This window comes from Vombatus ursinus, unplaced genomic scaffold, assembly GCF_900497805.2.
Source record: "Vombatus ursinus unplaced genomic scaffold, bare-nosed wombat genome assembly UNPS02014773.1, whole genome shotgun sequence".
NCBI classification, from domain to species: Eukaryota; Metazoa; Chordata; class Mammalia; order Diprotodontia; family Vombatidae; genus Vombatus; species Vombatus ursinus.
Genome location: NW_020954551.1, coordinates 11528629 through 11543716, shown reverse-complemented (window position 1 = coordinate 11543716; position 15088 = coordinate 11528629). Strand labels below are relative to the sequence as shown.

At 40.3% G+C, this 15088-nt stretch overlaps 1 protein-coding gene across 12 annotated transcripts in view; it reads left to right on the top strand.

The window, feature by feature from the left end:
* MAGI1 (membrane associated guanylate kinase, WW and PDZ domain containing 1) overlaps window positions 1–14880 on the top strand; it is a 673862-nt gene extending 658982 nt beyond the window's left edge. For 7 of the 12 annotated variants that reach the window (XM_027863720.1, XM_027863723.1, XM_027863722.1 and 4 more), the window contains 5 exons: window positions 3617–3710; window positions 3848–3908; window positions 4532–4678; window positions 6473–6611; window positions 11228–14880. In XM_027863720.1, the coding sequence (XP_027719521.1) occupies window positions 3617–3710; window positions 3848–3908; window positions 4532–4678; window positions 6473–6611; window positions 11228–12009 (1223 nt within the window). In that variant the 3' untranslated portion in view covers window positions 12010–14880. The remainder of the gene's footprint in view (window positions 1–3616; window positions 3711–3847; window positions 3909–4531; window positions 4679–6472; window positions 6612–11227) is intronic. The other 5 variants (XM_027863725.1, XM_027863727.1, XM_027863728.1 and 2 more) reach the window with 1 other exon arrangement.
* Window positions 14881–15088: the final 208 nt, after the last annotated feature.

Here is a 15088-nt window from a genome sequence, read left to right as displayed (position 1 = left end):
AAGAATTAAGTTGTTAGCTTTTTGAGTCCCCTGAAAAGGATGAAAACAAGTAACTAAGATGAAAAAACGATTATGACAACTGAATCTGATACAGGTGGGAAACTCTTGGGTTACCATAACAAAAGAAACCTGAGATTATATCATGACACAATTCAGTGATTGTGTTTATTGTTAATTACAAGAAAACATTGTCCCCGATGTCTTGTCTACAATTTCCCTGCAACCCAGTGGAATCTTGTACTTTCTTTTTCAACCAGGCTCGGCGTAATTACAGTGAGTAATAGAGAACAGAATGAATAGGGATGAACCATGTGGCTGCCAGATATTATGGAGGGTCCTGATGTCCATGTCTTAGTGTCATTGATGTTGCAGATGAGTGGCAGCAGAATGGAGCAAATTGGGTCCCAGAATTGAAGGTAGAAAAGACCTGGGTTTGAATCAAGCCTCTGATAATTTGGTCAATCTATATGACCATAGATGAGTCATTTCAACTCTTTTTCTCAGTTCACTCATCTGTCAAATGGGTACAGTAATACCTCCAGTGCCTGCCTCGGAGGGTTGCCTTGAAGAGCCAGAGAAAATGTTTGTAAACTGTTTTTCAAACCTTAAAGTGATCTATAAATGTTAGTTACTATTATTATTTTTATTTTTATTATGAATGAGAGGCAATGTGTTGTCATGGATTGAAGCCAAGAAGGTCCTGCATTCAAATCCTGCCTTTAGCACATACTGACTCTATGACCCTGGGCAAGTCACTGAAACCACTTAGGTACCTCTCTAAGACTAATAAATTGCAGAAAAGGTGCCAACATGCATTGGTAGAGCGAGGTTCCCTATGCCTGTGAAACCGTTATCCCTGTTATTATTCACAATAATATAATGTATGCTGCTACATATTATCTTATACATAATAGTATATGTGCTGGCTCTGTTCTTTGAGTGCTGCCAATGATCTGAGCAAGTTAATGTCATTTCCAAAACTTTATCTGAACTGATCTATGGTCTCGATCAAGGACAACAGTCGCCTTGTGGTCCCTGTGTCTATTCCGTAGAGGGTATGATCATTCAAGTATCGAGCAAGCCAGTCCAATCATTGATCTAATATAAGTTGATCTGAGGATATAAGAAAAAGTATAGTCCTGGAAGGGCCCTGGAGAGGTCATCTGGTATCAGACTCAGAGGGTTTGGGAGCTGGAAAGGTCTTCAAGGGTTCTAGAGCTTAATACACTCCCTCCTCTCCCCCAATCCCCACCCCTGATTCCTCCTACCACCTTCATATTAAATAAGGCCAGGAGAGGTAGGGTCCAAGGGCACAATGCAGATCTCCTGACTCCCAGTACAGCCTTCTTTCCAAAATGCCTTATTACAAGATGTCATACTGGCTGAGTGTAATGATTCCTCCAGGCCAGTAGTATGTCTCAGCCAGAGACATTAAAAAAGACAATGAGAGTTACCTTCCATGACATCAACTCCAAAAGGTTAGAGATGGAACCCATACTATCACCTCCTGATCAACCCAGTGCAAACCCATCCTTTGAGAATTTATCTGAACCATTATGTACATGTGTGTGTGTATATACAAATACATGTATGTATGTATGTATGTATGATGTATGTGCACGTATATCCATATGTGTATGTATGTTATATATACACATAGATATATACATATATGTATATACATATACACATACACACATAAATAAAAATCCTCCCCTTATCCATCCTGAGGAAAGAAATCTCAAAATTTCACTGAGCTTTTGAAAAATATTTGATCTGACAAGCATTTACTAAGTCCTTTCCACATGGATCAGTCGGTCCCTGCCCTCAAGGAGTATGCATTCCAATGGATATGTGTATTTTCCCTCTAAATCCAAGGTACTTGTACATTGCTCACCCATGATTCTCTTGGTCCCAATCACTACAGACAAAGGAGAATTCTTTTTCTGTTCAGAACAAAGAACTTAGAATCCACACACAGACCCATTGCTGTGTAGAAAATAAATCCACACTTGGGGTGTGTTTTTCAAGCTTCTGCTCTGCAGATTTCTAGAGATTTTAATGAAGTTGCTTCTGAATGTGTCTAGTGAGAAGAAAAGCCAATTTAAATGAGAATATATTCACATTCATAGGCTGCTTGGTATAGCCAATTTATACTCACAGGCTCAGGCTCTTAACAATGCAGGTTTAAAAATTAATCTTTCATGAACAGTTCTGGATAAGTTCTCTGGAGAATCTGCTATCTTCTATTTTGGCCAGTAAAGAGAAGTACAGACATGATGTGTTTTTGTGTTTTAAAGTAGAGTATTAGGTTGGTACCCTTTCACTGTTGGCAATCAATAGTAGGAAAAACCAAATGGAGGCTGGCGGCCAGCTGGAATATGCAAGCAGAGAAAATCAGGATCATTCTGTCTAATTCCAACAGGCCGCTCTTTCTTTAGGGCCATGTTTCAGTGGTATTCTTTTTTTTTCTTTTAATTTAATTTAATTTAATTTTTAAAAAGACCCAGGGTTCCCTATCTCTCCTAGGCCAGCAGTGCATGGCTACAAATAGCTCTGATGCCACTCTCATTGATTTTGACCTTCCGCTGTTTCTGACCTGGGCTATTTCGCGCCTCCTTAGGCAACCTGGTGGACCCTCTGCTCCAGGAGGCTCACGTATTAATGTCAGGTCTTGTATAGATCCCTGGTTGGCTCAGCCCACTGTAGCTCAGAAATCAGCCAGCCTCAGCTTCTTCAGTAAAGCCATTACAGGTGGGCACAACCTTGCCTGACCAGAGATAGAGACTCTCATAATATCCTAATGGAGATGCCCTTTTTGTAAGCAGGTTGAAAAGAATTAGAGGCTTACTAGCCCCATTAGACATTTCTTCATAATCAATCAATCAATATACATTTATTAAGTACCTACTGTGTGCCAGGCTCTATGCTGAGCATTTATACGCCATTTGCTTTCCCATCTTGGGACTCATGGATTATCCTATGCTCTCTGATGGATGTGTTTCACTTCTGCCTGGTCTTATAGCAATTTCAGGACATAAACTTTTACAAAGTTCTGCTAAGAACATCTCAAACTCATTGTAGAACAAACCAACCATTCACTCATAGAATTCCCTTCTAGTAAGCCTTTGCATAGTGCCTGGTACATGGTAAGTCAATGCCTGTTAACAGGCTGGTTGTGACCAATCCTTCATCTCAGTTGACCTCAACAAGAATTTATTTTGTACCTACTATGTGCTAGGTGCTACAAGTCCTTACCAAGCAGCCCTGGGAGAGTCCCTTAACCTCTCACTGCCCCAGACAAATATCTGACTTCCAGTTGCAGAGCAGGGAATGATCTATTTCCCTGTACTAATGAAATCACAGGTCCAGTCTTTAAAAAAAAAAAATGCACCAGGCACTGTTGTATGTGCTGGAGATACAGACAGAAAAGTAAACAGTTCCTGCCTAGCTAACACTCTACTAGGGGAAACAACACATACCCAGATAAATAAATACAAAATATGCATCAGGTAAATAATCATTTGGGGGTGCAGAATACTCATAACTGGTCAGCCCAAGACAGGCCTAGAGGAAACCATGTAATTCTTCCTTCATTTCCTATCTCCCCCTGCAGAGTCCTCGAATGCCACCTTGTTGACCAATGCTGAAAAGATTGCCACCATTACCACCACGCACACGCCTTCCCAACAAGGAGCCCAGGAGCCCAGGTCAGCTGCCGTATATGTAGATGTATTTTATGTTCAGTGATCATTTCTGGCACAACCATCAATTGCCCTTGGTTCTTTCTCAGTTTTCCCATGGGTTGTTCTTTTTTTTCCTCTCTTCCTCTCTCTTCATTCAACAGGAATAATGCTAAACCAAAGCAGGAATCGCAGTTTGATTTCAAAGCCCCCCAGGCTGCACAGGTGAGCTCTGCTTCTTTCATTTGCTTTATTTACCTGGTACTCTGGCTTCCAATTTTCACTCAGACTATTTTTGTGAGACATTCTTAAAACAGGGGAAAAAATAATACATTACAAGATAATTATTTGCCAGCCAGCCATAAATCTTCAGATCCAGTTGTTTCAGAAATGAGGATTTAATACTTTGCTTTTAAAAGTATGTCTGGATATCCTTTTTTATTTTATGGGGAAAAAAGAACCTGAACCAAATACAGCCCCCAGCAAGAGAGCAAAGTTTCTAGTAGCCAGTGATAGCAATCATGGAAGGGTCTACGGCCCCAAAGTGCATTTTGTCAAGAAGGAATGAGTTTCCCAATGTTGAATGGCCCAGACACCAGACTTAGAAAAGGAATGGTGGACCATATTTAAAGATAGGATTAATCCTTAATCGTAATCAGTTTTATTATTTTTTAATTAATGATGCTACGCACATTCTAGGCCCTTAAAATAAATGAATGGGTGTATGAATGAATGGCTAAAGTGAATGAATCGATGGCTTGAATGAATAAATGAATGGCTAAAAAATACTTTGGAGCAGCCTAAATTCAATTTGTTGACTTTAACAATTCTACTTCCATGTCTTTCAGCAGGACCAAGATTTCTACACTGTTGAACTGGAAAGAGGAGCCAAAGGATTTGGTTTTAGTCTTCGAGGTGGTAGAGAATATAATATGGATCTCTATGTGTTGCGGTTAGCCGAGGATGGGCCAGCAGAGAGGTGTGGAAAGATGAGGGTATGTATGAAGAGGGAACTTACATTTACAATGACCAATGGTGGCCCTAGAGAATAGCCAATGAAACATGTCTTCATTTTTTTCTGCAAAGAGGTGGGGAACTACAGGTACGGAATGTTTCCTAGATTGAAAGATAAGGTTACGCCTTCGGTTGGTTTTGCTTGACTGTTTTTATTTGCTACTCAAAAAGTTCAGTGCTGGCTAGGGGTGAGACAAGTTATATCCAGAAAGTGTCAGGGCTGGAGTCAGGAGGACTCATCTCCATGAGTTTCAAATCTGGCTTTACCATTCACTTCCAATATGATCTTGGGCAAATGACTTAACCTCTCTAAACCACAGTCTCCTCATCTGAAAATGAAGGGGTCAGACTGAATAATCTCTAAGCACCCTTCTAGTTCTACATCTAAGATGCCATGATGCTAGGGAAGACATGTTGTTAGTTACACAAGGTCCATTTGTCTTTTTATACCTTCCCTCCATCACTGAAGTTTGTTGTCATTTAAAACAAAAATAACATATATATTATTTTTATTTATAAGTTCATATATATATAATATATATTATTTATATATCTGTGTGCATGTAATACTATGGCAAAAAGTTGCTAATTCATGACATTTATATAAATATATGTGTGTATACATATATTTATATGTGTGTGTGTGTATATACACACACACATACAGAGAAGTGGGGGAGGATGGAGAGAGGAGAGGAGTGGGGGGAAAGAGAGAACAAAGAAAGAGAGAGGAAGGAAGAGGGGAAGAAGAAAAAGAGAGGAAAAAGAAAGCTGGATATTGTCTCCAGTTTTAACCAGATTGAAGAATAACCAGACATACCGTTGATCTGTTGTGCTATCCAGTCAGACCCTTGGCATTTTCAGATATATAATTAAACAAAACCCATCACTGAAATTCCGAATTGGCATTTTTTAAAAGGGTTTCAGCCCTAAAAATTCGTAAGAACCATTGCACAAAAATGGTTGGTGACATTGAACAAGAAGATGATAATAAATTTGTGGAAGAATTTCTTGGCTGTTCCCCTGACTCTAACATATAATTCAATATGTTGTCTTACAACTTATCTTGGGAGTGAAGAGGGGAGTGAGGTAGGGAGAGAAACTACTTAGGAGGGAAATTACTTAAAACGGCATTGACATGTGTTCACTCAAACACTTGAGCAAGAAGCCTTATCCATGTAATCCACAAATCAAATAGTACATGTAATGCTCTTCATAAACTTTATAACACTATGTAAATGTTACTTTTATTTTATTCTCAAGAGCCAACATAGGAGGCAATGCCGAGTGAGGAGACAAAGGGATAGAGCAATGTGGCTGTGTGCCTAGGTCATTTGATATTTATTGGGCATGCGTTAATGACCAGGGATGGCTTTGACTTTCCCCATCCACAGATCTTAGAAGTTTTGATAGAAACAATGCTTGAACAAAGCTCTTATCCTTCTCCCTTTATTAGAAACATTATTGATATGGACTCCTTATCTTGTGCTGAGATGTTTGAATCAACTAAAACCAAATGAGTGCCTTACATATTTACCAGATCACCATCTGAATTATTGGCAGATTGTCCTAGTAGCTCTAATTAGGGGTAGGACCTAACTAGGGAGATGGCCTAATTCATCTTCCCCACACTTGGGTCCTATAGAATTCCTTTAGATCTCAGATTTCCTTCCCCAAACCAGGTGAGTCATGTCATTGCAAGGTGGGCAGCTCTCTTGTACTAAGTTCTCCTCTGACGCTCTGATTTTCTTCATTTTTTTTTTTTGACTTATTAGATTGGTGATGAAATCTTAGAAATCAATGGGGAAACCACAAAAAACATGAAGCACTCTCGGGCTATAGAACTGATTAAGAATGGTGGCCGCAGAGTTCGTCTATTTCTGAAACGCGGAGATGGCTCAGTACCGGAATATGGTGGGTCAAACTATGAAAACATTCCTTTCTTCCCTGGCATCACTCCATGAATTTGTCTCCAGAGCCGCAGCGGGAAAATTACTTTTGTTTTCCTTTCTCACCAGTGTCTTACCAACCTTTTTGCAACACGTGATTAATTGCCTCGCTTGTTCTGAAATCTCTGCACATTTCATCCTTTTTGCTTGCTTCCATGGACTGGGGCGGAGAGTTAGGCAAGACCATCGTAGCCCCCCCCCCCTTTTCTGGTGATCAGAGAGAGAACATTTTGTCTAGTCCAACCAAGAAAGAAGGAATGTTTCTTTGAACTGTGCCAAACTGTTTCTCATTGCTAGCACAAAATGACACTGTTCTTTTAAAGAAGGAGGAAAGCAGGTTTCCTGAGTGATACGTTGAGGCACAAATACTTTTTTTGTTGTTGTTGAATTTGTTTCTATATTCAGAGACATGAAATTCTCAGCTCTTCTAAATCTCTGTATACAATCACTCCTCTTCCCACCCAAATTCAAACCTTCTAAGCCCACTGTTGTTAAAAAAAAAAGTCTGTTAATACTTAGTCATATATTTTTAAATGATAAAGGATGAAACACATTTCCAGTGCTCATCATGGGGGAAAGATACTACTCTACCTTTCCTGTAAGGAAAGCTAAGTGCTACACTGTTGTTCCTTTATCATAGCTAGAGACATGAGTTGAGTAGACAGCAGTGATCTTGATTTAGATTAGGGTTCTGATGGGGAAAATATTGTATATTATGATAATTATGTCCTATTTATTTGAAATAATTGTTCTAAAAAAATTATGCCCTAGATGTAGGGCTCTTCCCAACCAAAGGTCTTCAAAGTTTCTATAGAAACTGTGATTGAAGGATACCCTTGAACTTGGCTGCCCCTTATTAGGGATACTAACTACTATTTAGACCTCCTTTCTGAAAATCGCTCTGCACAATTCACAGTTGAATTCTGGGACTTGCTGAGATGTTTGAATCAAGTGCCACTCGATGTGATGGGGTTGCCCATTTGGAACACTCACCTTCCCAGTGGCGTATGCCATTTGGCATGAATACTCTGGGCCAAGACCAGGAGGGGCTGATGAAGGCCCCTGTAGGAAATGACCCGATGGGACTCTGAATTCCAACTCAAGCGGAGGAATGTTTCCAACATTCCCCTGCAGTGGCTGGGCACACCTTTCTGCACTAAACCTCTTACCACTAGATTCAAGGATGGCACTGAAACTGTGTGAAATTCTGTCTTCCTCTTTGTCTTCCCTCTATGTTCCTCTTGTTTGGATGTACCATGTCATTGGACACCCTTTGTAACCACCCTGTACAGTTTCGCATCTCAAAGTATGTGTCTGTTGCACTGAGGATGAAAAGAAAAATCTAAGATTCACAAATGTTCTTTGGGCTAAAAATAAAGATCATTAAATATGCAGTTTCAAAGGAAGGGTTTAATATACTGGGCTCATGCTGCTGTAACCATTTGCAAGTGTCATTTGGGCTTAAGCCCCTCAGCTCTATCAATGGGAGTCACAAGTGGGTTGGTTATGCTATGTTCCATTCCAATATTTTTCTTACTCGATTGGAGCCCACTCCTCTGTGAGGCTATTTTTGTAATGAGTTTTTTGTACTTAATTTCACCACCGTCGCGGTCTTCAGGGGGGCGGATGGGACTCTGGGTTTGGTTTGGGTTTTTTTTGTTAATTGTCAATGCCTTTTCTATACCAGCCTGTGTCATTATTCTGGATGTTTAAAAAAAAATGGATGCATTCATTGTCTTGGGTTTTTGAGTCACCTTTTGGCTGTCTAATTATGCTACTATCATAATTGCTGTCTCTCCAGCCTTATTTGGGTGTCGCCTTAGACTGTCTGACTGGACAAATAAACTTTCTTTGCCCTAAGATAACCAAATGAAGATTTCTTACTTTTTTTTTCTTTCACATTTGTTATAGGGAATCTAAATGTTCAACTTTTCTCTCTCTCTCTTTCTCTTTTTCTGACTGTTCTTGGTGCTGGGCTCTCACTTCCTCAGCGATGATCCCTCCTAATATCGCTGCATGTATGAGAAATGACAAGCTCGGGGAGGCTTGCTTCTACCTTATGGGCCATAACCAAACTACGGTTTGTAGCCAAGTCAATCCTAGGTGTTTCTGTGCTGTGGCCTAATTCCCTCATTGCTTCTGCTTTGCTCTATACTGATATGTATGGCAATTCATTCTGAGCGCTCCCCTGCCTTCTTTAAATTGTAAGTACATGACCTAACCTATTCAAGCTTTGATCTGCCTGATAAAGTAAGTAGGTAACCAGGATCTCAGAAAGACTTTGGAGACCACCTAGTCACATCTGTGCCTGAATAGGTGTCCCTTCCCACCTAGAGGAAGCTTGATGGCACAGTCGTTAAAGGGCTGGACCTGGAATCAGGAAGACCTGAGTTCAAATACAGCCTTAAACTCTTATTAGCTGGGTGATCCTGAGCAAGTCATTTAACCTAGGTCTTTCTCAGTTTCCTCATCTGTAAAATGAGGATAATAATCACACCTGCCTCCCAGAGTTGCTGTGAGGATAAATACAAAGTGTAGAGCACTTTGTAAACCTTGAAGTGAATATGCATATGCTCTGTAGCATATGAATGCTAGCTGTTATTATTGTTGTTGTTATCATTTTTGTTATTAGCCCCATACTCCCTTGCAAGTGACCATCCAGCTATCGCCTAAATGCCTAAAGCAGAGGAGAACCCACTTAAGCACCTGAGGCCACTCCACTTTTGGACACCTCTGGTTGTTTTTTGTTATATTAATCCTGAAAATTGAGTTCTCTGCCAATTTTACCCATTACTCCTGATTCTTCCCCCTTGGGGCCAAGCAGAATTAATTACAGTAGGTGACTTTTAAGGCCTCCTCCAAATGTTTATCCTATAATCCTACTGAAAGATCATTTACAGGCTCACAGATTTAGAGTTGGAAGGAGCCTTAGAGACCATTAATACGTGTGTGACCTTAGGCACGTCCCTTTCCCTCCCTGGCCCTCAGTTTTCTCATCTGTAAAAACGAAAGGGGACATGGGGTGGATTAGATGGCTTCAAAGGTCCCTTTGAATGCTAACCCCATAAGCCTAAGTATAATCCCTCTTGTTAGGGAGAAGCCTTCCAGGTACTTAAAGGAAGTCAGTTATCACAGGCTTTCTTAGTCCACTAATCAAGGAGGCAGAGTGAGAAAACCATTCCTGTACAAGTACCAAGCTGTGATGGGAAACCCAAAGCTCATGGCTTTGGATCTAAACTTCTCTCCCTTTTCAACACCTGCATTTTAAAATGAACCATTTTTCATCTGCCCCACAGTAGATGCCTCCATGTAATAGCGAAAGAATGAAGCTTTTTTATCCTGATCCAGGTACCTTAAATAGAGTTTGGGGAAAGGTGAGGAAATGAGATGACTTATCACAAAACAGGCACTTTGGCCCTAGGCTTCACTAATTTATAATCATCAGCAAGAGAGCTGACTGTACTTCTCCCCCACACTTGAAAATCTAGTGGAAGTTGGGCTGGGGGACAGGACGGAGCAGGCTGACTATTCATGAAGGGCCTTGAGTGTCGATAATTCGGGCACTGATGCCTTATGAGAGAGATTTACTGAGAACATCTGCATTCCACTTTTTCTCTGCAACTGTCATGATGATTTACTGTGATAGAAGAAATCATTCATAAACATCTGTCTCAACTGGTGGTTTGTGCATGTGTGTGTGTGTGTGTGTGTAATTTATATTTAGGTAAATCAAACCACTGTGTTATATGGAGGTGTATGTAGCTAGCTATAAAGATTTGTGAGATGTCATTTAACATGTCTACACACCATTTCAGATGACTCATTTAAGGATCCTCATGGTCAAACCCCTTAACAGCAGTAAGAAAAATAAAATATTAGCTAATTATTCTATAGCACTTAACACACTTTCTGTAAGAGTTCTCATGGCCTTCATGAACGAAAGCTCTGTGAGGTAGGCTTTACTGGTAAGACTATACCCACATTATAGCACTGGAAATATAGGATCAGAGAAGTTCATTCATTTACCCCCAATAGCAGTACACAGAGTATTAGCTCTTGTAGGCTGAACCTTAGTTGTACAAGAGAAGCTGAAAGCATTCCTGATCTCAGAACTTACCAGAAACCATTATTCTTCCATGTCACTCCACTCACAACCTTGAATCCCTATGCCCTCTCCCTTCCTTCCCTCCCCCTAAAAAAATGTTTCTTTTCAAACCAACTTATTTAAAGGAAAGGAAATTTTTAGTTTTGTTTAGTTGATGCTCTGGTCAGGATCCAATCCCCTTCAGAAACTGAAATCATGACTGATATTGTAATCATTGAGATGATTCATGCCTAGGCAAGGGTGTAGATGTTAAGAACAATGGGGAAAAATAATAGGCTAGCTTCAGAGTAACCAAATACTAATCGATAACTCCCCCTATTTGTAGTTAGATTTAAATTAACAAAGCTTGAGTTGGCTTCCATTACTGACTGTCTTAACGGTTGTTTGTTTTTGTCATTAATGGAGTCTGCAATGTAGTGAATGGTGTCTGGAGCTAAAGGACTCTTGTACCAAACTGTTACTTTCATTTCTTCCAGACCCCAGCAGCGACAGGAACGGCCCCCCCACAAGTCCACAAAATGTACCGGAAATGAAAATCGGGCCATCTGATCGGCGACAACACCCATCATTGGAGTCCAGTTATCCACCAGATCTTCACAAATCATCACAACATGGAGAAAAGCGGGCATATGTTAAAGACCCAAAAGGCAGCAGAGAGTATAGCAGACAACTCAATGAGCACCACACTTGGAATGGAATTTCTAAAAGACCTGAAGGGGCCGGAGCAGGGAGGCCAAAGGACCGGACACCAGAGGGAAGGAGAGAAACCCACCAGGAGAGGATGATGATAAATGGACCAAAAAAGAAATCACCTGAAAAGAGGCGAGAGGGAACAAGGAGTGCTGACAATACTTTGGAGCGGAGAGAACGGCATGAGAGGAGGCGAGAGATTTCTCCTGGGAAGAGAAGAGAATGGTCACCAGGTCACAGAAAAGATGGTTCCCCCAGCAGACGGAGAAGATCCTTGGAAAGACTCTTGGATCAAAGAAAATCTCCAGACCGAAGAAGAGAGTTCTCTCCTGAGAGGAGGGCCAAGTCCTCTGACCGAAGGAGAGAGCGGTCCCCAGAAAGGAGGCGAGCACGGTCCCCCGAGAGAAAGAGAGAACGGTCACCTGAAAAGAGAAACCGAGATGACAAAAGCAGTTGGAAAGAAAGGGAAGGCCCCAATCAGAAGCCAGAGATGAACCGAAGTTCCAGACATCCCCCTGAACAGAGAAGGAGACCTTATAAAGAATGCAGCACTGACCTCAGTATCTGAGCCTTTTTACATCACGTTCTAGCCTTTATAGGGTGAAAGATTTTAAGAGGGTAACAAATTATTTAGTTTCTTATGTAACAAAGCATCCAATACCTAATGGTCTTAAGGAATAGCAACAAACATTTTATGCAGATGAAACATATAAGAAAAATATATGAAAAGTGTTGTGCCTGATGTATCATATTAAAGAAAGTATTTTTAAATGTATACTTTTTTTGAAAATTATTTGCCAAATGCTGGCCCTAAAGGATATAAATTTTGTTTCTACATGCAGTTTAGAGTTGGAGAATCATCCTTGACTGGGCAGCCTTTTCCTCTCGTAGTCAAGTGGGGCAGTCAGTTATTCCTCTAGGGAAGGAAGTTGATTGATTACATTTAATTATTTGGATCCAGACTGTTATTTAGTGATTTCCTGCTATACTGTATCTAGGAGTTTTGAAAAGAAATGGGGAAGGGGAGGGGGGTAAAGCATTACGCCAGTAGGAGCTGAGGACTCTTCCTGAAGAAATAGAAAGCAAGCTATCCTCAAAATGAATTAACTGTTTGGAGAGACTACTATTATGATGAAGGATATTTATATGAAGACTAAACAGCACAAAGAGATACTTGATTCATGATTTAGCGCTGGTTCAACCAACAGTTTGTATCTTTCCTGTCTGGTAGGAGATAACAAGACAGGAACCAGGGCTGCCACACCCATGGCACAAGTGTAGACCACCAAGCTCATTAAGAATCCTCAACACCTACCAAGGTCACATTAAGGCAGCGCCACCGCAGTTTAGCTCAATGACTAGAAACAATTGGACCGAATGCCAACCATGTATTGTATCATCTTCTTAGAAGCAGGATAGCACTTTCTAATAGCAATTAGAAAATGGGAGTGCACGCACAGTATAATGGAGGCATTTGAAATCCCCAGTATACGGTGGGTGTGTTCATTCTGCTTAGCATAAACCAGTAGAAATTCTTTGCCAGAATTTTTAATTAAGGGAGTCGGGAGGGGAGAAGGAAAATTTCTGTATTTGTTTTATTTTACTTTTTGATTCTTCCTGAGCCAAGCAGGATTCACCTCGTGAATGCAAGAGAAATATCCCCAGGATGCCCAAAGAAGCCATTGGAAGAGTTCACCCAATCTGGTTGGGAGGCTTCCACCCTGGTGACTTTGTTGCTTGAATAGCTCTGGAAAACAGAACAAAATGCAAGGGTTTGGAGGGGTGGGGTGGCTTTTCTTTCTTTTTTCCTTTCTTTTTCTTTTCCTTTCTTTTGAGTTGTAATTTTTAAAGACGCAAGTAGTGTGGTGACGTCTGCTATGGCCGTGGTTTACGGCTGGAATGGATTACTGCCTAGCTGAGCCAAAATGTTCGCCATTCCCTTTGGACCACTCAAGTAAAATGCTGCTTGTGGCGTGTTGGTGTGTCCATGGTCTACTGTTTCACATCTTCCATACAGACACCAAGCATTGCAAGTCTATCACTGTTGTTCCCGTGGTACTGTAAAAAAAAAAATTAAAAAAAAAAACAACAACAAAAACAAACCAAGATGGCCAATCATTGTGTGTACAGAGTTTAAATTGTAATTAATAGAGCCTGTTGAAACACAAAACTGTTGCCTTTTTTCTTGTATAAAAGAGAATTTATGACAAAATTTAGCTGTGAGGAATGTGATTAAGTGTTTATATTTCTGAAAATGAAGCAAATTGATTCATGGGGATATATTTTAATGTACACTGAATCAGGTATGTAAAGCCGTTTTAAAATGAGAGCCTCTCTAAGTCATTCTCAAGCTTTCGTTTATCCCGTCATGGTGGGCCTGCCTGTGGAATATTAAGCCCTTGTATGCATCTTCTGTTCTCCGCTCATCCCTTTTTGCTGTGTGCTATAGGCATAATGCTCTTTTGGTGTTGATGAAAAGCAGTATGTGGGCCAATCTTTTTATAAAACACTATGCATATATGAATACAACATTGTTCATAGCTTTATTTGACTTTTGGGTTTATACATGGCGTGAGTAGGAGTCAAAAGTAGATGTTGGATTTACTCAAAGCCAGCTACTTTCCTCAAAACAGACACAATGTATGTTGTTATGACATAGAAGGAGAAAGCCTGTAAAAGCGATTTTTATTATTCAATAATTTTTTTCCATACAAAGCATCCATCCAACTGCAATAGTCAGATTCAGGAAGAATAACCCTGAATAATGCTGTTCTTGTCTGGTTCATTTGAGTTTTTTCTCCCCTAAGGCAAGAAATTGGATTCCACCTGAGGCTCCACTGCTAGGAGTTGATTCCTGATTTCTAGCCAAATACATGATGTGAAATGCCTGCTGTCCCCAGGTCAACTCAATATTTATTTGTCTCTCATCAAGGTGGAGCTTTGAGTAGATCCTAAAGTGAACCTGTCTTAAGATAACTTATTGTCAAGGGTGATATTTAAAACTTAAAATCTGTGTGTAAACAACTGGGGCCAGTCAAAGTCTCTGAAGACTTGGGGTATGACAACTCAGTCTTTATTTCCCAATTTGAGTTTTCCTTTGGAAACGCTGTACTGTATGAGGACTATGCATAAAGTCAAAGGATACAGTTTTCTCTGAACTGCTGTACTTAACATTGGGTACTTCTTCCTGGTTCACTGCTCTAGCTAGCACACAAGTCAATGTCTTGATGGGAGGCAACTGATGAGTATATTTTGTATGTTCAAAATCGAACCATTTAGAATTATTCCCCCCACTACACAATCAATGCCTGGAAGAATGTTAGGGTGAAAACCAGACACCCTACTTGTATTTTTTAAGTTTGAGTCTTTTGTGAAAGATTTTTTTAATGCATTTTTACTGTAAAAAAAATACACGGAAAATGTATGCATTCCATAACAATTACTGCTTCTGGATTTGTATTGTCTTTGTCTCTGATTTGTCGCCTCAACCTTCTGAATACATTTAGGTCAAGTCTTCATCTGGGAACTGGCCAGTCCAGCACTTGTTTCAAACTAACTAAAACATCAGTATATCACAGCAAGGCTAAATGACTACCATCCCAGTTTCATGCTCATCTGCCAAGAGCAAGAGGAATGAATTACACCAT